This window comes from Lissotriton helveticus, chromosome 4_1 (assembly GCF_964261635.1).
Source record: "Lissotriton helveticus chromosome 4_1, aLisHel1.1, whole genome shotgun sequence".
Lineage (NCBI taxonomy): Eukaryota > Metazoa > Chordata > Amphibia > Caudata > Salamandridae > Lissotriton > Lissotriton helveticus.
In genome coordinates, this window is record NC_136063.1 from 116332102 (window position 1) to 116358023 (window position 25922).

The 25922-nt window shown below is 44.3% G+C and overlaps 1 protein-coding gene across 1 annotated transcript in view; it reads left to right on the forward strand.

The window, feature by feature from the left end:
* The first annotated feature begins 2934 nt into the window (after positions 1–2934).
* LOC144828410 (pentraxin fusion protein-like) overlaps positions 2935–25922 on the forward strand; it is a 159209-nt gene continuing 136221 nt past the window's right edge. Inside the window, exons 1-2 of the mRNA XM_078686535.1 lie at positions 2935–2994; positions 10138–10220. Of these exons, the coding sequence (XP_078542661.1) occupies positions 10139–10220 (82 nt within the window). The 5' untranslated portion in view covers positions 2935–2994; position 10138. The remainder of the gene's footprint in view (positions 2995–10137; positions 10221–25922) is intronic.

Here is a 25922-nt window from a genome sequence, read left to right on the forward strand (position 1 = left end):
CACTGTAGTACATACGAGCCAGCAATTAAATGAGCCACCATTCACATACGCCACATTCCGTTTCACTACCGTAACTTCCCGCATAGTGACCAGACACAGCGTTTTACCAAGTCACAATATGCCAGTGCGAATATGAGAAGCTTTTTTTTCCACTAAGTGTTTATGTTTGTTGTCTTGTCTGTCTTCCTTTTTTTACAGGTTTTGAGCATTTTTATGGAGGACACATCCTCCCTCTAGTATCGCACCTTAGTCAGTGTGACGTTTCTACTGGTCAAACAAATTACACCTGACCACCACGTATTCACACTGCACATAGGTTCTGACGAAAGCCAGGCAACGTAGCTTCCTGACTAATACATGTAGACCTGACCTTTATAAAAAAGGAAATAGGAGACATACTTACATCTCCCCATATATTTGTCTTTTTTTAACACTGCCAAGGGCCCACCAATAATTCTCTATAATGTACCCATTGGACAGCTTTTTAATTCTCACTTTTCACATCACTACAAACTCATCACATAAAAAAAAAGCTCAGCTGTAATCAGGCGTTGTAGCACACACGAGGTGCACTCTTCACCTTGGGTGGAACCCGATGATGAAGTACGCCACCAACTTGGTTGGTGGGTGAGGGTTTTCACTAAAAACAAATGGTTTTTTCTGATGTTGACAACTAACTTCTATATCTGTAAGCTAGTTCTCATTGATACTTTTTATAATTCATTGGGGAAGTGAACTAGCCTATGCTGTTCCACTCCCTCTCATCTGATTAAGATAAATAGGCAGCGCACAGCTGTGAGAGATAACCTTAAACACTCGCCTGACACCATGGTGAAAAATCCCAGACTTACTTTTACTGAGGAGGATATTAACGAAATACTCGCAGGCCCCCCTACTGGCAGACTTCAACATATCCCAAACAATTGCACAGTCCACAGATTGGGACAAACTGACCGAACACAAAAGGAACAGGATCCTCACCATACTCCACGGTGTGATCCTGACTGAATTCTTGCTCAGCAATACAGAACAAAAAGGCCTATGCACCCAGAATCTTCCAGGAAGGATGAGGCGCAAATGGCATCGCATTGCACTAGTGACTGGATGGTCTCGATCATCAAACCGGCTAAAAGACTATCCAAGGCGATGCTTATCGAAATTCAAGCCACAGAAACACATTTCACAACAACAATTACTTCCTTCTAGAAGAAATTAGATGAGACCAACAAGGAAATTACTGAGTGTAAGGAGTACCTGACTCAGTCTAAGATCACCAAGTTCCAGAAAGAACTCAAAAGGTTTGCATACTGGAAAGAGACCCCTACGCTGATGGCAACTACATCACCTCCAACAAATACAACACCTCTGGAGATGATACCTCAGTTTCCAGTGGTTCCAGCTCAGGGAGTAACCAAAGGAAAAGGGGAAGAGGAAAACCCTACAGATGGCAACAACATTGGGATAAATATCGCCAACAGGGACAAATCTACCATCCATCTATGTTTCACCACCCACCCCAAAACTTTTTTCTCGGATGGCACCCACTATACCACCCGGGAACCCAAAATCTCTTCACACCAAACTAAAGACCTCCTTTTTTAGGGAGCGGCCAGAGAACAAGAGGAAGGAGAAGAAACCAACAACGGGTACACTGGGCAGAAAAAGTGGGCCAAGTGGGTGCAAACACCAGGAGCAAGTCCAAGGAAACGCAACCAGGACAAAGCGGCTTGAGATAAGAGCAGCGCATGCCAGGAATCCAAACTGTTGTTCAACCTGCCAACAACGCCACTGACAACATCGGAGGAGCAAGTCCTTAACAAAGGACTCACAATTGTCCACACGGCACACCTAGGCAAATTCCAATTACACATCGAGTTAGCCGATTTTTTTCTGCAAGCTTAAACTCAATGCTTGTTTTGAAAACCAGCCACCGAGAGAGCAAGAACTCCACACAAATTAAACTGGCCTGAAGTTAAAATCACTGAAGGGCTGCACCCCCACCAATGTGGGATGTGTCCCCCAGGCTCCGTTAATTGTCCTTCGCCAAAGAAGGTTTCTTCAGGGTAATCAATAATATACAAAAAATGTCTTTATGATGTAAGTCTTCGTATTTTATTATTTATTTCATCTCACTAACATCAGCACGAGGCAACATTTTCTGCTCCTTGACTCCGTCTTAAAACCGGTTTCAAGACGGAGTGAAGGAGCAGAAAACGTTGCGAGATATCCCCGGAAGAAGGCAACCATATTGCCGAGATGCATTGGGAATGTGAAATTGTTTAAAAATCTTTCTATATGGAAGAACCGACATTCATAAACTTATTTACCTCGTGCTGATGTTAACGAGATGAAATAAATAATAAAATACGAAAACTTACATCATAAAGACATTGTATATTATTGATTACCCTGAAGAAACCTTCTTTGGTGAAGGACAATTAACGGAGCCCGGGGGACACATCCCACATTGGTGGGGGTGCAGCCCTTCATTATTATTATTTACACTCCGTGTCAGAGAGTGATACCCTGGAGCACCGCACAATTTAAATCAACCTATTTGCAACCGCAGTTGTGTGCCCAGTTAACCCCACTGTCTGAAGTTAAAATCAGCCTTCTGCCCACCCTCATCCACTCTCCCTGTGGAGATTGCCACCTCAATTGATTTGTAGTTCGTACTCTGTGCAAGACAGATGATGCCTTACTTGAAGAGGTGATGGAGAAACCCGCCCTCACTAGAACTTCCAGGACTAGAGATGTGAGTTTTTCCCAACAAAACAATCTTTATTTGTGTTCATGGAAGTACACCACAGCCATAGCCAGGAGACATTGTTGGCAGAGCGCCTAACTAGTAAGCACACCCAGTATGTTAGTCAAATGTTTGTGTGCCAGTATGTTTGCAGCAGTGAGTCATTTTGTGCAGTAAGAAGAGAAAAGTGCAACAAAAAGCAGGTTGTGGTGTTCTGTCTCTCAGAAACGTCTGGATCTGCACAACAGGTGGGTCTTCTTCTAGAAAGTTTGATTGGGGTTGTGTTTCTGCACCTTGTCTTGTCTTGAAGAGAGCATCTTACATCTTCACATGATCACTGCTGCGACCAGTTGTCAAGAAGGATGGGTCATGCATTCAATCTGTGTAAGTTGTGTTCATGCCCTGCCATGGTCTTGTCGAGTCTAGTGTACTCCAAAGATGCCAGTGACAGCACTCACTGCTGCCAAGCAAGATCCTGGCTCTCTCTACCAGGCTGTTCTATATGGTTACATGTGGAGTTAACTTGGTATGGATGGGACACTTCAGGAAGGAACTGAAAACTACGTGTTACCTCCATGCCTTCCCTGAGAATGGACTCTAAGACCTGCCCGGATCTTCGCCCAGTTCTCTCTTGCTCGAGTTTTCTTCCATCAATTGTCAGAACTTTCGTCCTTCTTTCGCCACCTTCTGGTTTTGGAATGTTCCGGTTGGACTTTGAAGTGATCCTGACCCCTCTTACATTACTGCCTTTCTTTGGCTGTGGTTCATTGCATTTCTCCTTCCTTACCATTCCCTTTTGAGTAAATGTGAAGATGTAGGGCTCAGGACCTCGGAAAAGGGGGTGCAGCACTAATGTATGTACACCCTTTGCTACCTGTAGCTCATACGGGCAACACGGGGCACTCTGTGGGAAACCCACCTTGAGGTTGATGGGGGTACCTCCTAGCTTGCCCCCCACCAGCGCACAATTTCATAATCTATTTTGCATAACATGTTTGTAGAGCTGTTGCAGCTGGCATGGCTCGTGGGTGGCGGGGTGAGGAGAAGTTGCGCTGGGGGTATGGAGTAGGATCGTAAATAAAATAAACTTACCTCCAGGCTGGGTCTTGCGTCTTCTCTAATCCTGCTCTCCTGCCTCCGACAGGAAAAGGAAGCAGACAGTCAGGCTCCTTCCACTAAGCCAATCACAACACTGCAATGCAGGATTGTGATTGGTCTGAGTGCCATGACGCAAAACTCAGCCAGGGGCTGAAGGTGGATGGTTGGGCATGTTCTCCACGCAGGCTGTAATACAGCATGCCTGGAGAACAGGGAAGTTCACATGACTGGTTTGGGTGGCCCAAGATGGCCAACCAAACAGTCTCTGCGCACTCAGGAGTGGGCAAACCCCTCCTCTCCTGCCCTGCTCAGAGATTAGAGCAACCCCCCCACCTGCCTACGCAAAGCAGGAGGACATGAAACACAAAATGACAATAACTCAAATTTATTGTCATTTTATGTTTCTCACTGCTTAAAATCAGTGGGGAGATGCTCCTCCAACATAGCGGTGGAGCTGCCCCTGTGAATCATCATTCTGCCTCTGTAGCAGACCTCGTCCCCTGTCTGAGGCTCTGCCAGAGGCCAATGCATCTGTAAACCTTCATGAAAAGTTGACGTTCCATTCTGTAACAAAGGTTGTAGTAGGAAAAGTGTGGCATGATCCGCGCACACAATAGTGTGGCCTGATCCACGCACGCAAGGCACTCCACAAGACCGGCCCAGCCTATCTCAACAGTCGTCTCTCCTTCTAGGTACCCAACAGGAATCTCCGCTCCGCAGACCTCTCCCTGGCCACCGTCCCACGCATCCGCAGAACCACAGCCGGAGGTAGAACCTTCTCCCACCGCACCGCCAAGACCTGGAACACCCTCCCCCTCAACCTACGACAAACCGAAGACCTTCTAACCTTCAGGGGACTGCTCAAGACCTGGCTGTTCGACCAGTAGCAACAGCACCCCCCTACGCCCCACCCTCAGTGCCTTGAAACCCTTGCGGGTAAGTAGTGCACTTTACAAATTATTTGATTAATTGATTGATTGATTGATTGGCAGTCGCTGCTTCAACAGCCGCAGGGTTTGCACTTATGGCTGTTATCAGTACTAATCAGGGAATGGTGAGCCCAGTTTATTGCTTGCCTGTGTCCCCTGGCATCCTCACTACGTCACTCTCTGTACACACCAAGTGCCGCCATATCACATTTTAAAAATGCATTTCCTATGTTGATGCCGCTCAACCGCGCCCATCATTCCAAGTCCATTATTAACTGAAAGAGATTCAGCTAGTCTTAGTACATAAGGGAATTTAAGCGTAATTTAAAATTGGATATTTGCATGTATTGCAGTGTCTGTTTACATGAAGCAGCAACCCAGTGCCAGAACCTGACAGGGGTTTATTTTTTAGTAATGCATAACAATTGCCAGGGGTACAGCTTTTATGCGCTGTGGTACCAACAGTGACCGCAGCTAAGGAACAGGAAGAATGTTCCTAGATGGAGATCAGACTGCCGGTGCACCTGGATGTGTTCCTTCTCAAGCAGGGGACCTAGGGGCAAATGTATCAAGCCTTTTTGCCCATTTGAAAATGGGACGATTCTCAGAAGGCCATCGCAAAAGGACGAATCAAAATGTGCGATTGTCTATTTTGCAAACACAATTAAGGAATTGCAAATTTCGATTCCTTAAATGAAATTCTGGAAGCCCCAGAAATTTGCTATTTGGCCTTAAGGAATTGCAAATTACCACCAACTTCAAGCTGGCGGTAATTTGTGATTTTCTCGAAAAATTCACTTTTTTGCTTTTTTCAAAGTGCCATATGGTGCACAATATGTGCACCCATATATATTTCAGGGGTGCAACAGGGTGTCCTTTCGGCACCCTTGCACCCTTAAAATTGCATTTGCAAATTGCGATTACCTATTTGGTAATCGCAAATAGCCCCATAGGAATGAATGGGAAGGTATTCTTTAATTGCGATGTGCAATTTGCGAGTCCCAATTAAGGAATTTGTAGCATTTGCAACTTTTTTAGAAAATCCTACATACATTGCATTTTTTGATTATCAAATTGCGAACCTGTAAAAATAGCAATTTGAGAATCACAATACTCTTTTTTGATACATATGCCCCCTACTCCTGTCCTGAGCTGGTCCCTTCCATTTTTAGGTCTTGCCTGAGCCAGTGCATGCGCTGTCTGGTGAGACTTTTAGTAAGGGCTTCAGAAATTGCTACCATTGTGGCCTAGAGCTTGCGGTTACGTGCGCGGGCACGCACTTACGAGCCTAGGCACCATTTGGCTTTCCTCTCTCGTCATGGGTCATCAGCTTTCAAGATACTAGAGCTTTCTTTCATATTCCTGAAGTTGATAGCTTCCATGTTGTACCTCTCACTAGTACATTTGTTTTTGGAACTGTTACTACAACTGTCCACAAGGTGGAGGTGTTCCCAAATTGTATATGGAAACTACTTAATATAGACAACATAAAAGTGAATACGGCATAGTGTTGGTTCCTAAGGACAGAGGCAGCTGGGAGTTTTGTTCCTGCGGTGCCCCCTGCCCAGGCTCCAGGAGGACAGCAGTAGATGTAGGGGGGTTCTCCGTTCTCCAATAACGCAGGCTCTGGGTGCATTTTTCCAGCCTGGAGGGGGTAGATATCACAGAGTGCACTCGCTCCCCCCTTCCCTCACATCACGCTCTGTAACAATGCTGGCTCGCACGATGGCCGTGCAAAAATGCTGTGGGTTCCTGCATGTCATTTGGCTCTGGGCTTATAGCCGTGACCCCTGGCAGTTTTCTGCTCGTTGAAACCGCATGCAGCTGCCTTTTTCATGGTCGCCCGGTTGGTGACACAACCAACATGGGTTTTAAATGCACGCGCCAATTTTGTAATGCGTTGCATTACGTGGCTGATAGCACGAGCCAGTTTATGAAAAAATACATATGACACGTTTAGATATTAATCACTCTAATGCGGCCAGGTATATGGAGCAAAATGTGCAGCTGTGAATGCGAGGGAAAGCGCATAACACTTGAATTGATTGCTCGAGGCTATGTTTGTGGCCTTATATGGAAACCAGGTGTGGCCAGGATCACACCACGTGACCAATTAGTCATGGTTAGGCGTAGAAGTAGGCATGTATGAGTTTGAATGTGGAATGTACCCTTGTTTTCAATTCTCACATAAGCTACTGTCAAATGATTTTCCAGGATCTTTTGCTCAAAAATGGCTATTTCTTATGCACATACCCAAGGCAATGTTTCGTAAAATACAGACTGAGGTCTGTAAACGAAAGGCTGCAATAGTATTGATTGTGCCCAGTCAGCTGACTATCCCGGTATACCAGACTATGTGCTGTATAAAGGAAGCAATTTTATTCAATAAAGTCCAGTTGTTGGATGTATTGTATGTTTCAAAGACCTACGGTGACTGCCTCTTTAGCTCCAACGTCCCATAGAAGGTTCTCCATATACTCAAATATGCTTATCAGACTCTAGCGTTGCTGGTTTGCTAGTTTGTATTCTGCTTGCCTTCTGTGGTGTCATGTCACCAAGAGCTGTACTGACTTCCCTGCCATTGGCAAGGCAGGCACTGCGAGTTACCCACCAAAGCGACTGGTGTGGCTAATTTACATAAATAATTTGGATGTGATCTGCGCTCACCATGGCATGTTTCAGAATCATACGATCGTTTATAGAGAACCACCCATCAGAAAAGGGGTGAAATTCATATCCCATGGCTATGGAGCTCCTCGCAGCCAAGTCTTATGTTATATGTGCTAACCTTAAGCCTAACGCCAAATCTGACCGTCTTCCAATGCCTAGCTACCCACTACGAGTCCTAAATTAACGCCTGTGGGGCTGTCAAAGGAAGTTGCAGGCTAGGGCCCCCGGGATGACAAATGACTAAAGTTTTTACAACCCCAGAAACAGTCTTACTTACAGTTTTGGAGTGGTGAAATACCATACAAGCCAGCCTGGAATGAACAATAGCAGCTGGGTCTGGATGGCACTGGCTAATCTTGGGATCTCCAACCTTTTCTACAACAAGGGCTACTTACGTTACATGAAAATCAGCGCAAGCTACTAATATTATTAGTGTTGTAATAGTGACCACACCAGACTTGATTACATTAGTGGCAACTGTATGGGAGGTTACCAGCTATGGTCACCTCAGTACATTAGACAGGGTTGCCAGTAGTAATGTAAACAAGCATTGGCATAGCCAATAGGTCTCCCTTTTGGGACCGTATAAGAATTTAGTTATGCAGCACAATAGCCTTGGTGCAACAACATCAAGTGTTGCGTGGCTAAACACTTATAAGTTCCCAAAGAGGAGACCTATTGGCTATGCCAATGCTTGTTAATAGAATGGTTCGAGCAATAATGGAAGTTACATCCCTCGGGTCAAGCTGACTCCCCTCCATAGACGTCATGCAGGTGATTGCAGCAAATGGCCGATGGCAGGACACACCTGGGTTACTACTGAGGCTCTCTGGGGTATGCTTCCTGAACTCCCCGGAGAGGGCCCTCCTCATCGGGCACTCTCCCGTGGCAGGCCTCTAAAACAATGACATACGAGGAGGTGATGTCGCCTTCAGTGGCACAGGAGAGATGTAGAGGTTCAGATATATTGGAACAGGTTTTTAAATTATTGATATATAGTACAGTTGAAAGCTATTCCCATTCGAGATTGGAGCTCACAACGTAAAGAACGTGATGAGGAGGAGTGGACTTGGTGTAATAAAGGTTACCAACCCCGCGGGGATGAATGGAGCCCTCATACATCGGCCCAATCTCCTATCACTGCTCTGCATTCCACCATATGTACAGGTAACCCTGAAAACCAAAAAAGGGCCCAATCACAGCAACGTTTTCTGCTGCCGTCACGCACTTGTTCTAAGCACCCGTAGGCTGTGGGCCCTTTATGGGCACAAATGTCACCTGCTGCAGAAACGTGTTGTAGTATGGAGCCAGGCCCCAGCCTTTGTGCACAGGTGCAGAGATGCCATTGCACCAAGGTCAGGCGGGTTTGAGAGACATGTCAGCGCCGTCTCTCTGGGACAAAAGAAATCAATAATTTGGGAGATGGTGACCCTTCTAACTTAGCGTTTTCATGAAGGAAACTAAAAGGAAGACAAACTAAAATGCAACTGAAAATAGCCCTGTATACCACATAGGATCAAGAAATAAATATCCTAATTTGTGTAATATAGAGGCGCCTAGTTTTTGTATTATGTTTACCACAATAAAGAATCTGTTAGTATTTTTTAATGTAGGTGACGTGATTGGAAATAATGACTCCATTTCATGGTCATCTCTTAGTAAGGATGAAAGGTGGATTGTCGGTGACCATTAATGCTTTCCTGCACGTGCTGTACATCGTTCTCACAGACGTGTTCGGCTAAAGGTAGAACAAGACCCGAGAAGGGCGACACCGTACAATGTTTATTTACTAATTACTTATTGTCATTCCTTGTGTTTTAGCAGTTTCTATGCATTGTAAATGTATTCCAATGCTTCTCTAACAATTCCCTTTATCCCATCGGATGGAAATGATTCTGTTTCTCCTGCCTTTGGGAGGGGTAAAAAGTGAAACACTCCATAGCACGTGCACATAGGGGCAGATTTATGTCGGACTTGCGGCACTTTTGCGCCGCCGTTGCGTCACTTCTGTGATGCAGCAGCGGCGTAAACCCTGCGCCACATTGCGACATACTTACATCGTGACGCATCTATGGAGATGCGTCACGGTGCAAGGCCCTGCGCCACATGAAACCTGCGTCAGGTTTCATGTGGGCGTTTCCACGCAGAGGGGGGCGTTCCGTCGCAGGAACGCCCCTGAAAAGTGACTCAGTGAAATCTACAAGATTTCACTGAGTCACTTTCCCAATGCTGATGCGTCAAAACCCTGCGCCTGCTTGAAGCGGGCGTAAGGCTTGACGCACCACGTTAGAGATAGGGCAAGTTGGAACAGTGCTGGAGTTGCGTGCAGCACGCAGCACAACTTCAGCACTGCGCCAACTTCACGCCCTAGATGCGACACGCATCTGTTCATTCCTGCGCCATGGTGCGCCGCATTGTAAATGCGGCGCATCATGGGTGGCGCAGGGATGAACTTGAGTGCCGTATCTTTCCTGGCGCATCTCTGCCGATTTGCAGAGATGCGTCAGGCAACATAAATCTGCCTCTTCGTATTTAGTCTTAAGTGCACTTTTCTCTAGTTAGTTACATTACGTCCCACATATACATAAGGACTTAATATACATATATGACCTAATCAGTAATACTCAGGGTAGAGCCAATTGTTTCATCAGTTTCGATTCATTTTAAATACTTCCAATTCCTTTTATCCCATAGGATGCAGATTATTCCAAGCCTTATTCTTTGGAGTCTCTTAAAGATTCAAGATCCACTCCCAGGTTGTAGTCCACCGGCTTCAGGTAGGAGCGGTTACAATCTCACCAGGTATCGGTTTGCAGAAAGCCTGCTTCATATCTTTGTAAAAAAAAAAAGAATGCAATGTAAAATAGCTTGTAAAGTGGTTGCTTCTGTTGGAGTTTGACACGGCACACAAGTGGTTTTGGCACAAATTGTAGAAATGGAGGCGCTGTTATCTGTCTTCTGAATAAAAAGAATGGGGTGGAGGGAAGCTTCTCTGTGGAGAAACGTGTGGTTGGTTGCAAAACGTTCATGAATTAGTTTTATTTATTTAATTGTTTACTTACCTCCGATCATCCATATTCCGGTGTTTACTAACACCCACCCTCCCTGCCCCGCCTTTCCGCCCCACGGAACTCCCTCCACGGGCGCGACTGGGAGGGATCAATTGGTCAGAGTGACATTACAAGGCATTTTGTATGTAATGACAATTGATATCAACAGGTGAAGAGGTTTATAAACACAGTTGCCTTTTCTTTTTGCTACATGTACTTGAAGCCGGGGTCTGGTGGCTTAGTGTACTAAAGCGTACACTAGAGGGGACTTTGCTCAACCTCTTTGTCACAGGTTCAAATCCTAGCATATCCACTCAGCCTCTCATCCTTCTGAGGTCAATAAGATGAGTAATATTTAAAGGGGGAAAAATAAACATCTGTTATTTAGCACCAATATATCTCTGGGTGAATGTGCGCTTTACAGATACACATGCTACGTTGTCTTCAATGTGCAGAGGGAGCCTCTACTCTTCTAGAGCTATGAGTCTTAAATATTTTACTAAGCCAGGTTTGCAGTTTGACAGCTATGGTACTGTATCATCAAGGTTGTCCGATCTAAATATGATTAGGTACTACTGAATATTTGGGGCCGGCATCATGGAAACTTGAGGTTAGTTAAGATAGGAAACTCCAACATGGAGGAGGGAAGCAAAGGGAAATACACAAGTGTCTAACAAGGATTTGTGGGTGAGGGGTCAGTGGGAATAGACCAGAGAAAGGGGGATTTGAATATTCTGTGTCTCCTAGTGGATGGCATGAGACTGGATCCTGTCATGTGTCTTAATTTTCCCAGTCCAAGTCAAGAAAGAATCGCCACTTAGGAAATACCAGGACATTGAGAAAGTTGTATAGCAGTCAGGGCTGGACAGTCTTCTGGGAGATTGACTCTACCCACCAGGACCAGAGGCAACCACTGTCAAAACCATATTTGAGACCTAAGGACTGTAATCATCCACTGCCATCAAATAAATCCTGCTGTGAGTGATATAGGTGGACCCCGAGATACAGGATCTCTGCTATCGCCCAGGTCAATGATTCTACTTCCAGTTGATTAACCCGCGGTGGGGCATCGTGGTTAAGAGGGAAAACACATGATTTTCCTCAGTTCACCCAAAGCCCCTCTACCTGCTCAAAATTGTGAAAGACCATTTAAACAGGGCCACGTCAGTTGTCGTGTCCTGAAGATATAATAGAGGTCGTCCTCATATAGGTACACTGCATGCACCACAGAGTAACATTGTTTTGATGTCTATCTATCTCACTGCCTACATATTTAGAAATGTACCTTTAATAACTGCCTTTTTTGCCTGATGGTAAGTTATTTATGAATGTTTAAGGTTAGCAGATTCCCTGTATGAATCACTGTCATAGCTGTTCTGTAATGAGTAGGGAGGGTATTTGGACAACATATTGAAGTTCTAATTTATGGTGAATTATAGTAGAACAGTGGCACAAGTCTCTTTGCTGCACTGACCTACACCAATGTGAAAGGGCACAAATGCATCATACTTATGAAATACAGTGCATTCCTGTCATTTCCCCCTGCACTGGAGCACAATTTGCTGCCTATCACTTATGCAGTCCCCCAAAGGGAGTTGGCGTTGCATGCAGGATTATTTTTGTGCAAGAAGGTCCACCTTCCTGCATGAACAAAATCTGAAGAGGAGTTTTCATCTTTCTATATGTGCTGCAGAATGCAGCATAGATGGAAAGAAGAAAAAAAGAAGAAGGAATAATATTTCTCCTTGTTATGCCTCCTCTGCGGAGGCGTATGGTTTCGGCCCTGTCCCAGGTTTATATGATTAAGTAAATTTGGGGCAGTGTCAAAATCCAGGGATTTTGCTTGGAAAAACCAATTGCAATGCCCAAGGAATGTCTCCACAGCGCTGAGTAAGACAACGCTGTGACTTGCGCTGATTAGTATTACTCTACATCTAGGAGGTCATGCAAAGCTGCTTTGCGTGGCCTCATAGATATGATCAAGAGGCATGTAATGCTGGGGCATCAAAAAAAGTGAAGGTCCAGTGCTGCAAGCCTCTCATAAAAATGACCAGGAGTTGTAAATATTTGGAGACAAAAATATTACAAAAAAAATATTGTGATAAAAAAATATCATGACGCACAAATATCGTTGTCAAGAATATTGCTTGTTTAGATAAGTAATATGTTGTTAAGAACAGCATTGTTGTTAATATTGTTTTCAATAATATAAGTATGAAAAATATAGTTTTTTTAATTAGCCAAATGTGTTTTATTACATATATTAATTTAATGTGTTATTATTGTTTGTAAAATTGTTAATAATATTTTTAAATCCATGCAGTAGTTTTGGAGTTATTTAAAGACATTTGACGTAGTATATATAGAGATGCGGTGGATTGAAACTCCCCAGATCTTGTGCTGAGATCTGATTGGCTGCCAACACTTGAAGCCAGGAAATGTTGCCAGCCATCTTGTGACTTGGTTGAACCAAGTCACATAAAAACAGATATAAAAAAAGAAAAGGGTCTGGATAGAAACACCCTGAATCCCTAGGCCTCTTAGTAGGGTGTCCCACAGGGATCCCTGAGGGCCAAAAAAGCATTTTTTCAAAACATTTGGCAGTAGTCACGCTGGATTTGTGGATTCAGCTGATACGTTTTTTAATTATAGGCCCCAGGTGAGCCAGGAGCAAGGGGCATTTGTAGATAGAGTAGGGGTGTCATGCCCCCCTCTCCTGGGGACCACCACCTCCCCGTGGCTTCTTTTTAAAATAAATACAGTGGAGGCCTGTATGACCTCCCTCTCTGCCCCTGGAGCCACCACCTTGCTAGGGTTTTTTATTTTATAAATGGGTCCTATTGGCTCCCCCTGCCCTGGGGACCACCACCTCTCTGGGTCTCTTTGTTTAGCAGATGTCGGGGGTCGAGAGGATCCCCAAGGCATTAACTTTCAATAATGCGAGGGGCTGCGTAGACACCCACAGCAGCCCCAGGGACAGTAACCTCCGAGGGCCTTTTGTAAATTCCAATGGGAACTGCATGACCTCCCAGCTGGACCAAGGACAACCACCTACCAGTGGCTAAATAAACATTGAAGGGCACTACACAGCCCCCTACTGGAGCCAAAGATGGCCCTGCAGACCACTATCTCCCCAGGACCAATCCCTGCAACTTCCCAGGATGCCCACCCCAGAACATTGCAATTTTATTTTTCATACAGGGAGCGGTAAAAGCAATGCTGGTTCCAGCAAGATGCAGGAAGCCAGTAGTGAGCGTGGGGTTCTTCAGGCTCCCCCTGCGGTCCCCATCAGAGGCAGTGGTTTCCCTGGGTTGGACCAGGGCACCCACACTACATCTAGACGGTCTTTATTTATTTTCTGACTGTCATTTAACTACTACTTTTTAACAGTGGAAGGTAGGGTAACACCAGAATAAAGTTTTAAGTACCCCCCTATCCTATTTTATATTCACTAGTTTTCTCCTATTTTTTTCACACTTTTTGAGCACTGCAACATCAGTCACCAGGTTTTGATATTTTCATCCTCAGAACTTGAGAAGCAAGACCTTAGTTAGAGCTTACTGCCCGGCGGTGGAGCTCCTTTCAACATCAGGACCCCCGCCCGTGATAGTTGATGGGCTATCCCAGCAATGGCCTTGGTGGAATCCCAAATGATGAAGGGCGGTTCCGTGTGGTGACTGATGGGCATCCCACCTTGATCACTGTGGGGATGACTTTTCTGCCTTTGATACAATTGGTTTGAAGTTGCTATAGGGCACCCTGTGAGAATACATTGGATGTTAGACCCTCCAATATATATGTAGTGATATGTGTATAGGGAACATGTTGGAGCACGGTCTTTAAATTCCCCTTGGTCCTAAATAACTGTTTTTTTGTTCACCCACACTACAGATATGCCCTCCACCCATTACTTATATGAATAAATAAATAAAAAGGGTGGGTCCCAGGGGAATGGGTACCCTGATCTGAAATAGGCCCAAGAGGGGGGCGGCTCAGCTCCTTCCCTAACTATCAATAAACAAATATTATTGCAGGCCCGGGGAATGAGGTCCGCGGGGCCAAAATCTGCACGGGAGTGGGGCCATGCAACCCCGTCACCTACTGAAAAAAGGTCCGGCCCTGGCGGATGGGGTCTCCTGGGATCAAAAATGGGCCAAGGAAGGGGGGCACACAGCCCCCCTCCCTTTAAAATGATTCTTTCCCAAAAATAACAAAACAAGTCTCCTGTAGTTGCCAGAGCCAACGTCCACATCACCATCGTTCCTTGCGGTCCGGGAACCACTTCTTTTACCTTCAGTAAGCTCCAGAAAGTGGGATTGCTGGGGACTTGAGGCACCACCCCTTTTCTCCACTACTCTGCAAATGTGTGTCCTGTTGCGCTGATGCTTGGGAAGGGCCTCAGGACTAAAATGGTCTGCTTGTCCCAACCAGAGGTGTGCAAGGAGAAATGTTTGCAGAGTGGTGGAGAAAGGGGCATGTCCACCAAAAAAAACGCTCAGCAAACCCACTTTGAGGGACTTACTGGAGGTAATAGGAGAGGTTGTTGTCCCACGAGGTCCCTCAGTATCCAAGGGGACTTAATTCCCCTAGTGTAGTGCACCAGAAGGTGTGCTTACAGAGTGGTGGAGAAAGAGACATGGCCATTGAGAATCTATCAGCAGTCCTGTTGTGTGGGACTTAGTGGAGGTAACACTCCTGTTACCACCAATAAGTCACACATTGCAGGATTGCTAGGGGGGCTTCAGCAAACATGCTCCCTTTTTCCACCACTCAGTAAACACACCAGTATAAGTCAACAAAAGCCTTTCAGGCATAGAGTACAGCATACATTATGCAGTTCACACATTTAGGTGGAGAGCAGCTCCTGGTTATAACACCATACAACACTTTGAATATGCTCACTTCAAATGTCTGCTTTTCTATCAAAAATGTTAAGTGTAGGATTAGCACATTGTCATACATGCCAAGATAGAAACGGACATAGTCTCTTACCATTTCTACAGCAATATCTTTAAGTATAGGATTAGCAAAAGGCTATCCACGCTTATCTGCAAAATGACAAAAGCCTTTTATCATCTTAAGCGCAGTACTACAGATTTAGATTGTTAAAATATTATTCAAGCCAACCTTGACAAAGCAAAATCTCCCTACAGAGCTAAAATGATAGTGAAGCATGTTTCAGGGGTTGCTTTTATTCATTTCAAGTTGGCTTGAATGGTATTTACAAATCTAATCCAAAGCTGGCTCTTGGCCCAGTAAGAACACTTTTTTGTTACTTAGTGTATATCCATTAAGTGTTTTTGAGATATTGGAGGAAAACCACATGAGTATATATTGGGACGCAGATTCTTTGAAGATCTGACTGTGCCTTTGCTGATATGTAATTCGCTGCCAACACTCCAACCAGGAAGTGTCGGCAGCCCTCTAGAGACTTGGGTTCAGTGGAGCAACCAATGTGTTTAATAAAAATTGAAAACGGGGCAGGGTAAGAGTACCATGTTTTCCTAGGACTGGTCTTGGTGTCCCCTGGGTACCATGCCTGAGCAAAAAGGCAATTCATTTTACATTTTTGCTGTGAAATCGTAGTATTGGATCAGTGGAAAAAATAAAAAATAAAAACAAATTCTTCTGGACTTATTTATAGTAATAGCTCCCGAATGGGCCAGATCCTGGGGGCATGGGGGTCATCACAAAAAAAGTAGGGGGCCAAGTGGCCTCCCTCCTAATACTCTTTTTAGCACTAAGGACCACCACATTCACAGGTCTTTACTTAAATACTCGTTGAGGGCTGCGTGGACCCCACTAGCATGGGCTTTTTGAGCCACAGGGACCACATTCTCAAAGGGGCTTTATTTATTTGTTAAATGTAGGGGGCCACTTGGACCCCCTGCTTGTGCTGTTTTAAGCCCCAGGGACCACCACCTCACTGAGGCCAAAAAAAGCAATTAAGGGGGGTAGTGCAGACCCTTTGAGCACTGGCACTGCCACCCCCCGGGGCCTACCTTGTATTTAAATCAGGGAGGGGGCCATACCCCCCTCCTGGGCCATATATAGCCCCTGGGACCACCACCTCTACAAGGCCAGCCTGTGCCTTTTAAAGGAGGAGGTGCAGTGTGGCTCCTTTCACGGAGCCTTTAAATGCTGTGGGAACCACAACCCTATAGACATAGCAGTTTGCTTTTGCTTGGCAGGAGCTGTAATTGCCAAGCAAGAGCAAACACACCCCTTCTCCCAACAAGCGGCACTTGTCAAACTACTCCTGCTTGCTGTAATCAGAGTTTTCATCTGTTTCCCTGCACAATGTCATACAAGAGGGGAAACAGATGAAAGATTAGTCTCGCATGCAAGGAGCTGCATATTTATTATCTCCCTGCATCTGGGAGCAATGCCAGCTAATGTAGGAGGTGGGGTTTCATCTGTGGGTACTGCGGGGGCCTTGAAGTCCTCTCAGTTCCTTGGGTGGACTCCAAGGCCCCCAGCAAGGTGTGGCCGGGCACTAGGTGAACAGGTCCCTAGGAGCAAAATCAGCTTGGGGAAAGGGCCTTCCGGCCCAGCTCTACCATTGATTTTTGCTCAGGCCCTGGGGGATGGTGTCACCGAGGTCAAAACCTGCCCCCCTCCCCTTGGAAAAATTAAAAGAGGAACCATGGGTCTCAGTTTAAATTACCATGAGCATGCAAATGCACAAAATCATCTGCAACCTCCCCTAGATTGGCTAAGCTTCCTTTTCCTTACAAGTATGTAAAGGTCTTCCTGCCTTTTCCCACACTGATGGACAGCTTAATAAAAGGCCCCCAGTGCATATTTTCAGCCGAGTGTGGTTATGTGTTATTGATGCAGAGGAATCCAAGGACATCTTCACCATACTAATAAGCACTCACTTCATTTAGTTTCAAGAAGTACCCCTATTTGGTGGCGCGTCACATCTTTGTAGTCTTGTCTTCTCTTGACAAGGATTAATGTCATTTCAGATTTGTCGATGAAGGTGCTCAAGGAACAATCACATTACCAAATTACATGCACATTAGGTCATTGAAAACATTACCTTGTGGTCCTTTATGAAGCTGTATTGTAAAATATGCACAAGGCACTTACCCAATGAGGTAGCACTTATTAAATACACAAGGAAGCTTACCACAGTCTAGATAGGGGTGGTCTACAGGACCTAACAGTTCTTGCAGCAGGAGCAACTAACACTGTCTGCATTGTGCCCAAAGGTGCCTTCATATTTTACTTTGGCCTCCTGCTGCACAGGAAGCTTTCTGCAGCAGGAGTCTGCGGTGGACCACAGGCCCCAACAGACACTCAATACTTCATGGCCGGAGGTGCATCCATATTGTACTTTGGCCTCTCACTGTGTGGGAAGATTACTGCAGAGGGAGAAATGGGCAGGCCAAATGTCCCAAATGTGCTTGCAACAGTAGCCATTAACATTCTCTGCTTCGTGCTCAGAGGTGCCTACATATTGTACTTTGGCCTACCGCTTTCACGGAGGCACCAAGGCGTGTGCCTGGGCCAACACAGGGCCACGAATGGGTCAATCTGTAGCAGTCAGCAACCAGTGGTCATTTGCGATTCTCAGGATGAGTGATATATCTTTATATTACTCCATGTTCAGCTTCCATATCAATGGTAAAAAGGAAAGGTACAATTATGGTGGCAGTGCCGCATAAACCCACCAGTATTGATACCATGCTGGAGAGGGCATTGGGAGTGGTAAGCTCTGTAATCACCCTACCTGGGTGAGGCTTTTTTTGTTTTGCCCAAGCATGTGGTTTAAGGAAAATCATGCATAGTGGCTCTAATTCTGAAACTGAACCCACGCTCAACCCAAGGGGAGCACAAGTGAGAACATTGATTGGAATATCGAATACTAATATGACTCCCACCACCATCAATGCAAATACGAATGCCAGTAGTTTGGAAAGAGAGACTTGTTCAAATGCAAACCCTATTGAAAGCACAAATTGAAGGTGGATGAAGGCTAGTAATAATAATCCACATTTGTAAAGTGCGACCAATCACCCGTAAAGGTCTCTAGGCGCTGGGGGCCGTCGGGAAGATTAAGCAAGCTATTGCCCAGGGTCACATGGTGCTGGGCTAATCTGCTGCCGGTGCCGGGGATCGAACCGTGATCCCCAGATTCCGGAGTCAGTCGCCCTGGCCGCGGCACCACATCTACAGCTGGATCAGAAATGGGCAGCCCTTGACCTCTGAAGCAGCCTCACACCAGCCTCTCTCTGACCGCGATGTCAGCGCCCACATCTCGAGTCGAAACTCTGTCACTCCCTCCCAGCTCACTAAGATCTGACATCTCCTCCACTCTCCAGCACCATGGGAGCATGGGGAAATAAGACTACTCAGAAGAATGGGCTGAGGGGCAGCTCTGTGTTGGGGGAGCCAAGGAAAACTGCCAGAGGTCCTATCTGAAACGACAGAGCTGCAGCGCCTTTAGCCACCACCGAGATGTCAGCGACCTACTCTACTCTGACCCCCGAACTAACAACAATGGTGGTGGCCGCTTCTCCCGTACCCCCATAAATCAGCGGAGTCAAACCATCAGCAAGGGCAACTTCACCATAGGTGCAGGGGAAGATGACTGAAAGGTACAGTGCTCTATGTTTTTTTACAAACAAATTACTGCACTCACCCGCAGTTACACAATGGAATTCTGCCGAATTCCACATAGTGTTACTGAGCGTACTCCGCCCAACCTTAAACATAAGTCACAGTTGTGGACAATTATACACAATGGAAGTCTATGGAGAAATGGAGAAAAATAGAAAAATTGAAGGAAATTATATAGTTGTTTCTCAGGGTTCACCTTCGGATTTTAGGAGGGTAGCAAGGTCAGGTCCAATTTTCCATCAGCAGATTGCATGGAGCATACCAGAATCATCTGGGAGAAGGAAGCTGAGGTTGTTGGTAGCAGTTGCTACAGAGAAGGGGGCCACCTCAAAACAAGCTGTACAAGGGGACTTACAGGTGATTCTGGGGGACCTCAAATGAGGGCTCAGGTTGCAAGGGCCTCAGGACCATGGGAGCACCGCTGGTTCATCGGTACCCAGGCCGGACAGGCTGGGTGCAGAGCAGGTAGTTCAGCCAGGCTCTGTGTGTCAATATGGTCTTCACAGACAGGCTTAAGCAGGTTGCAGGGATGAGTTCTGGACAGCTTGGCTACTAACAAAGTATGTCTCAGGGGTCTCGACATCCTACGATGGGTGCTTGCTTCCTGGGATGCTGGAGCCTGGATTGAATTCTTCATCTTGCATGTGTTGCTATGGCTTGGCTCTGGTAGGTCTTTGTGTCCTTGCCATTCCAGCCTGTAAGATGTGGGAAGAATCTGTGCCCAGAGCAGAATTTGTTCTTGGCATCTCAGTGTGCAGGCTTTCGATCACCGAAAGATGTATGGAAGCATCTTATATTTTCATTGTGTTTCACTGTTTCCTTGTGACTCGGTCTAAAGAGTCACAAGATGGCTGCCAACACTTCCTTGTTTCGAGTGTTGGCAGCCAATCACAGTGAAGCTCGTGCACGGGAGGGTACGCAAACCAACCGCTGCCCTAGATATCTAATCATTTTCTTATTCTAATTTCTCAGCACCTACTGAACAGATTTACACCATTTAACAAACAGGACTCTTTCTGAACCAAGGGCTACATTTTTGCCAAATTTGTTGTAATTCTGTAGAGCAGTTCGGGCTGTAGCTTTGTCTAAAGTTTCCTATGGAAACTAACATGGGGAAAACACGTTTTGGGACCCCCCTTTTTTCCCGGCCCCCGCTTGATGAATCACCCCGAAAATTTTAAGACAGGAGCTGACCAGAGCTTATCACTAGTTTTAAAAATTTTGCGAAGATTCGTCAACCGGCACAAAAGTTATTAGGAAAACAAAAAAAATGTTTCCTATGAAAACTAGGTCCTAACTATAACTACCTACTGGCGACTGCCAGTAGGCAGTTATAATTAGGTTGGAGTTTCTATTAAAAAGGTGATTTTCAATTGCCTATATATTTGGTGCCAGTTGAATTTTCCCCCACAAATTTGTCTAATACTTCCCATGAGGTCCGGTGTTTTGTGTACCGGGAGCTGAGAAAATGGAGGTCCCAAATGCATTTTCCGCATGTTAATTCACATAAGAAAATTTAGAAGCGATTACAGCCCAAATCGTTGAATGGAACTACACCAAATTTGCAAGGTAGCTAGATTTGGTAAGTAGATCATGCTTTTTGTGATATGGTTTAAATCTATTCAGTAGTTCGAGAGATATTAACTGGAAAACATATTTGAATATCTGGGGACGTGGATTACCTGTGGATTCATGTGCACTAGCAAAACCCTGATTGGCTAGCCATTCCTTCTCAGAAAAGTTGCAGTCAACATTTTGTTTGCTGGGGAACGGTCACAGGCATTTAAAACTAGAGTGAATATTAAGTGAAGGGGTCAGGTGGGATGTTTCCTGGCCCTTTGCAATGCTTAAAATGAGGGGTGTGGGTGCTTTTTTTACCGTTTACAGAATCCGCAGATTGCTCACAAGGCTCAGTGCGGCCCCCCGTGTAACTACAGGGAGGATTGCAGATTTAGCAAGGTGGAAAAAAGTATATATAAATATATTTATACTTTCGCTTCTGCTCATAGCTACTCATGCACCATGCAGATACTGCTACACCTAGTTACATATGCATACACTGTCACATCCACATTTCTATTCACAAATCCATAACGTCCATGTGACATCTATTCACAACCCCATACAGACTCTGTCACACCTATTTACATACCCATAAAGACACTGTCACGCCCATTCTGAATAGGTGTGTCGCCCATTCATATACGAGAGTCACTGAGACACTGTTGGACCCACTGACAAATCCATTGAGATATATATATATATATTCACTGAAAAAACCATAGGTTATAGACCATATATAGTTAAGAATTAGCATTTAAAAAACCTTATTTTACTCACACAAAACCATTGAAATTCCATATATAGTTAGTTGTACTAACTATATATCGCGCACCCGCAATCCACTGCTGATGATGTCACATATTACATCATTCATGACATGGTCAGTGACATCACTGATGACATCACTGATGACATCTCAAATGACATCACTGATGACATCACTGATGACATCTCATTTGACATTACTGATGACATCATTCATGTGATAATACGATGAACCTCTTCAGACTCTAATATAACCTTAGATACACTCAGTGTAAACAGACACTCATAGACTGTCACTCATCTATGGAGTGACTCAGACACTTAGTCAGTCATGCAAAGAATCAATCACACCTCCATTTCCTCAACTATACAGTTATACACACCTTACTTATTCAAACATATACTAAAACATATTTACTGACTTATAAAATCCTGGATACAAGTTCACAATGATCCATACAGCCACTCACATATTCACTGGCTCTTATGCACAGTTATTTATATATGTCAACTCCCACATGTACTGTATTTTACATATGTACTTACTTTAACATGTAGCACTGAGATATCCATTCACTCACCAATACACTCATGCACACAGTCAACCGCCCATACAGCTGTTTCCACATGCACTTTTGAACCCATACATCTAGTCAATCAACTGCTCACACATCTATGCAAAGAGTCATACACCTCCCAGCCACCCACACACACACTCAGTCTCCCATACAAATGCTTGGGCAACCAATCAATAACCCATACAGTTAATCATATAGCTACTGATCAACACATGCAGCAGTTTACAGAACAACAGACATAATGATGCACAAATTAAGACAGTTTAGTCACTAACCCATGCACTCAGTGACACACATTTAATCAGTCACTCATACAGTCAGTCATGCCCCTACTAAATCCTTCATCAAGACACTTATACATCCACTCATTCTTCAATATGTAAGACATATTTTAACTTTACAGAATTATACAGTCACTGAATGTAGTCATCAGTGATGTCATCAGTGATGTCATTTCAGATGTCATCAGTGATGTCATCAGTGATGTCATTTGAGATGTCATCAGTGATGTCATCAGTGATGTCACTGACCATGTCATGAATGATGTAATATGTGACATCATCAGCAGTGGATTGCGGGTGCGCGATATATAGTTAGTACAACTAACTATATATGGAATTTCAATGGTTTTGTGTGAGTAAAATAAGGTTTTTTAAATGCTAATTCCTAACTATATATGGTCTATAACCTATGCTTTTTTCTGTGAATTTTCAAGTTTTTGTAAATGCTAATTCCTAACTATATATGGTCTATAACCTATGGTTTTTTCAGTGAATTTCATTGGTTTTTTAAAAGCTAATATCTGTAGCTGTAAAATGTATTCTTCTTTAAATCCAAAAACATATTTTATATGTTTATTAATAATTTTTTTTTTAATACTTTAATACAGTCCGCGAACCGGTAAACGTTCCGTTAGCGCAACTGCCGCGTTAGAAATCAACATCGTGACGCGTCGCGGAAGCGCGACGTATCACGTTGTCGCGTAATGCGTCTTATGACGCGCTGCGTTAGCGCACCCGGAAGTGCTCCGGTACGCGAACTGAGACGCGAAGCGCAGCTCCCCGGAAGCGATCCGTGGCGTGTCGCGAAAGCGCGACGTATCGCGTTGCCGCGTAATGCGTCTTATGATGCGCCGCGTTAGCGCACCCGGAAGCGCTCCGGAGCGCGAACCGAGGCGCGAAGCGCAGCGAACCGGAAGCGATCCGGGGCGCGTTCCGCAGCGCGTAACTTAAGCGTAAGAGGTCATGTGACTTGTTGATAAAACTTTTCATTGGTTCATTTCACTTTTGGTTTCATAATGATGTAAGGCTAGGTCAGGTGACCTAAAAATAACACTTTTCATTGGTTTAGAAATATTGTTTTTCCCAAATGATGAAAACCCCTCCTTCTTTCCTCACTCTGACTTTCATCTTTGTGAGAGGAAGACCATTTTTGAGACTTGAGCAATGGCTTCAATAGTTGCTTCAATAGTTGCTTCAGCTGGTGCACCCCCACCACCACCTCCACCTCCTCATGGAAAGAGAGGACCACCTTCCCATTTTATCAGCCAGACAGAGGAGGAAGAGGATGAACTAGAGGAAGAGGAGACCGAAGGACCACAGTTCTTACAGGAGGTGCCCCGGGTTTCACGTCGGAAAGCCAGCTATATTTGGCAGTTTTTTTCACTCCCTCGAGGGCAAAAAAAAGTAAATGCTAGGTATGTCACCTGCCTGATTTGTAAAGACCGGTTATCTAGAGGCACTGATCAAAAATATAGCTACGGAAACCATACAATGCATCGTCACATGACCAGGTGGCATCCACTGAACTACAGCCAGGCGGAGATACGTGACATGCAAGATAACCCAACAACAACTCCTGTGGCCAGGTCAACATCACTAATATCATTGACAGCAGCAGAGGCACGGGAAACCGTGCCAAACATTCAGGAGAACTTTGCTCATATCAAACATACCTGTATGTATTGCGGTGCATTGCTGTCATGTGGTAACATGAGCATTAATTTAATAAACCTAGCTATTAACAATCACAATTGCCCTAACCGCCCCAGACAGTAATTTTTTTTTTTGCTCCTGTTGAGCCCTTTCCAATGCTTGTTTTTTGTTGTTTCCCCTCCATCAAAAACAAAAAAAAACATAAAAATGTTCAAAAAATACAAAAAAAAGAAAAAATGTTCAGAAAAATAAAAAAAAATATAAAACAACAAAAACATTTAAAAAAAAGTTCTTTTCAGAACTACCTCCCCTTTCCAAAAAAAATTGCTAGAATGTTTAGCACTCTGGCAAGCTCTTTTTTTTTTAGTTCGCTTCCCCGTTCGCTTCCCGGTACGCGAACCGGGAGCGAACCAAAAAAAAAAAAAAAAAAAAGAAGAGTAAGTATAAGGGAAGTAAACAGAGAGTAATGTTAAAAGAAAGACAGCTATAGGGAGTAATCCAGAGATACTGTTTAATAGATCTATTTACCGAAGAAAAGATGGAAGAGGGTATAATTGTGAAAAACAAAATAGATAAGGAAGTGAAAGAAAAAAAAGAGAGTAGAACAATAACAAAGAAGAGTTTCTTGGAGAATGTGAGTGAATGTTCAAAATAAGATTAAAACATGTGGAATAACAGAGAGAAAAAACAGAAAACCGAAAAGAAAAAATAACAGAAAAGATTAATTGAAACAGCAAAGAAATGTAAATAACATAAAACCATATCATCAACATAGGCAATAAAAGTTTTGCAGCTTTTATCAGCAGAAATGTGTCGCTAAAGCCGCTTTTGCGGCGGAAAACTGCCGCTAAAACCACTTTTGCAACAGTTTTCTTCCAATAAAAACAGCAATAATTTTATTGGCTGTGTTGATAATATGCCCCTTAGTGTGCTTGAACTACAGAGAGAAAGCATAATGAACAAGTAGTGAAAGAGTGATCAGTCAAAGACACTAAGAGTAATAGAGACGGAGTGAGTGAACAAGAGTGAGGAACTATGAGAAGAGAGGGACTGAGAAAAGGAGTGGAAGGAGTAGAGTAAGTAGGTAATAGAGAAAGGAATGAGGGAAGTAGCAAAGGCAGGAAACTGAGGGTTAAAGAAATGAAGCTGTCGAACTACTAGTAGGTGAATGTGATAGAAATGTAACGAAAAGAGTACAAAACATTTACCTTATAATTGTCGTTAACTTACTCACTTTTTGTTTTTATACTTTCAATCTGTGAAAGAGAGAACAAACATTTGAAAAATATTAAAACATGTATTTAAAAATTAGAAAAGACAAGGGAAAAGATTGAAGGAGAAACAGAGTTTCTTTTCCTCATTTCACAATCACATCACCTGTGTTGCCTTTGGTTAGGTATCTCATAGTGCAGATGGAGTCTAGCATATCAAAGAGTACATAGAAGTTGAGCAAAATATACAACAATTTTGACATTTACAGAAGACTTAGCTTCTTATCTTGTTGGAGATGAAGTCAGGCCTGTCTTGCAACATGGTGCATCTTTTGCATCACTGCTGCATCGGTTTCATGTGGCACAGGTTTTTTACAGCATGACACATCTGCCTAGATGCATCAATTTGTAATTTTGTCGCCTCATAGCAAATCTTTTGCACCGCCGCTGCATCACAAAAGTGACGCACAGTGGCGCAAAAGAGGCATACACCTATCATAAATATGTCCCTAACATTTGAAATGATTGATTCAGGATGACGATAAGGTGTGGCCTATCCAGAGGTTTGTTTAAGGTGAGGCCTACTCAGGGTTTTAGATGAAATTTACGCTTGTTGAAGAGTACAGAGGAGATAATACATGTGAAGACCTACCAATGAAGTAAGTCATGTCCACTTCACTCTTCAACAAAGGCCAGACCTCTTCTGTGTCCATGGACAGACCTAAACTTCATCTGCACAATGTCATTCGT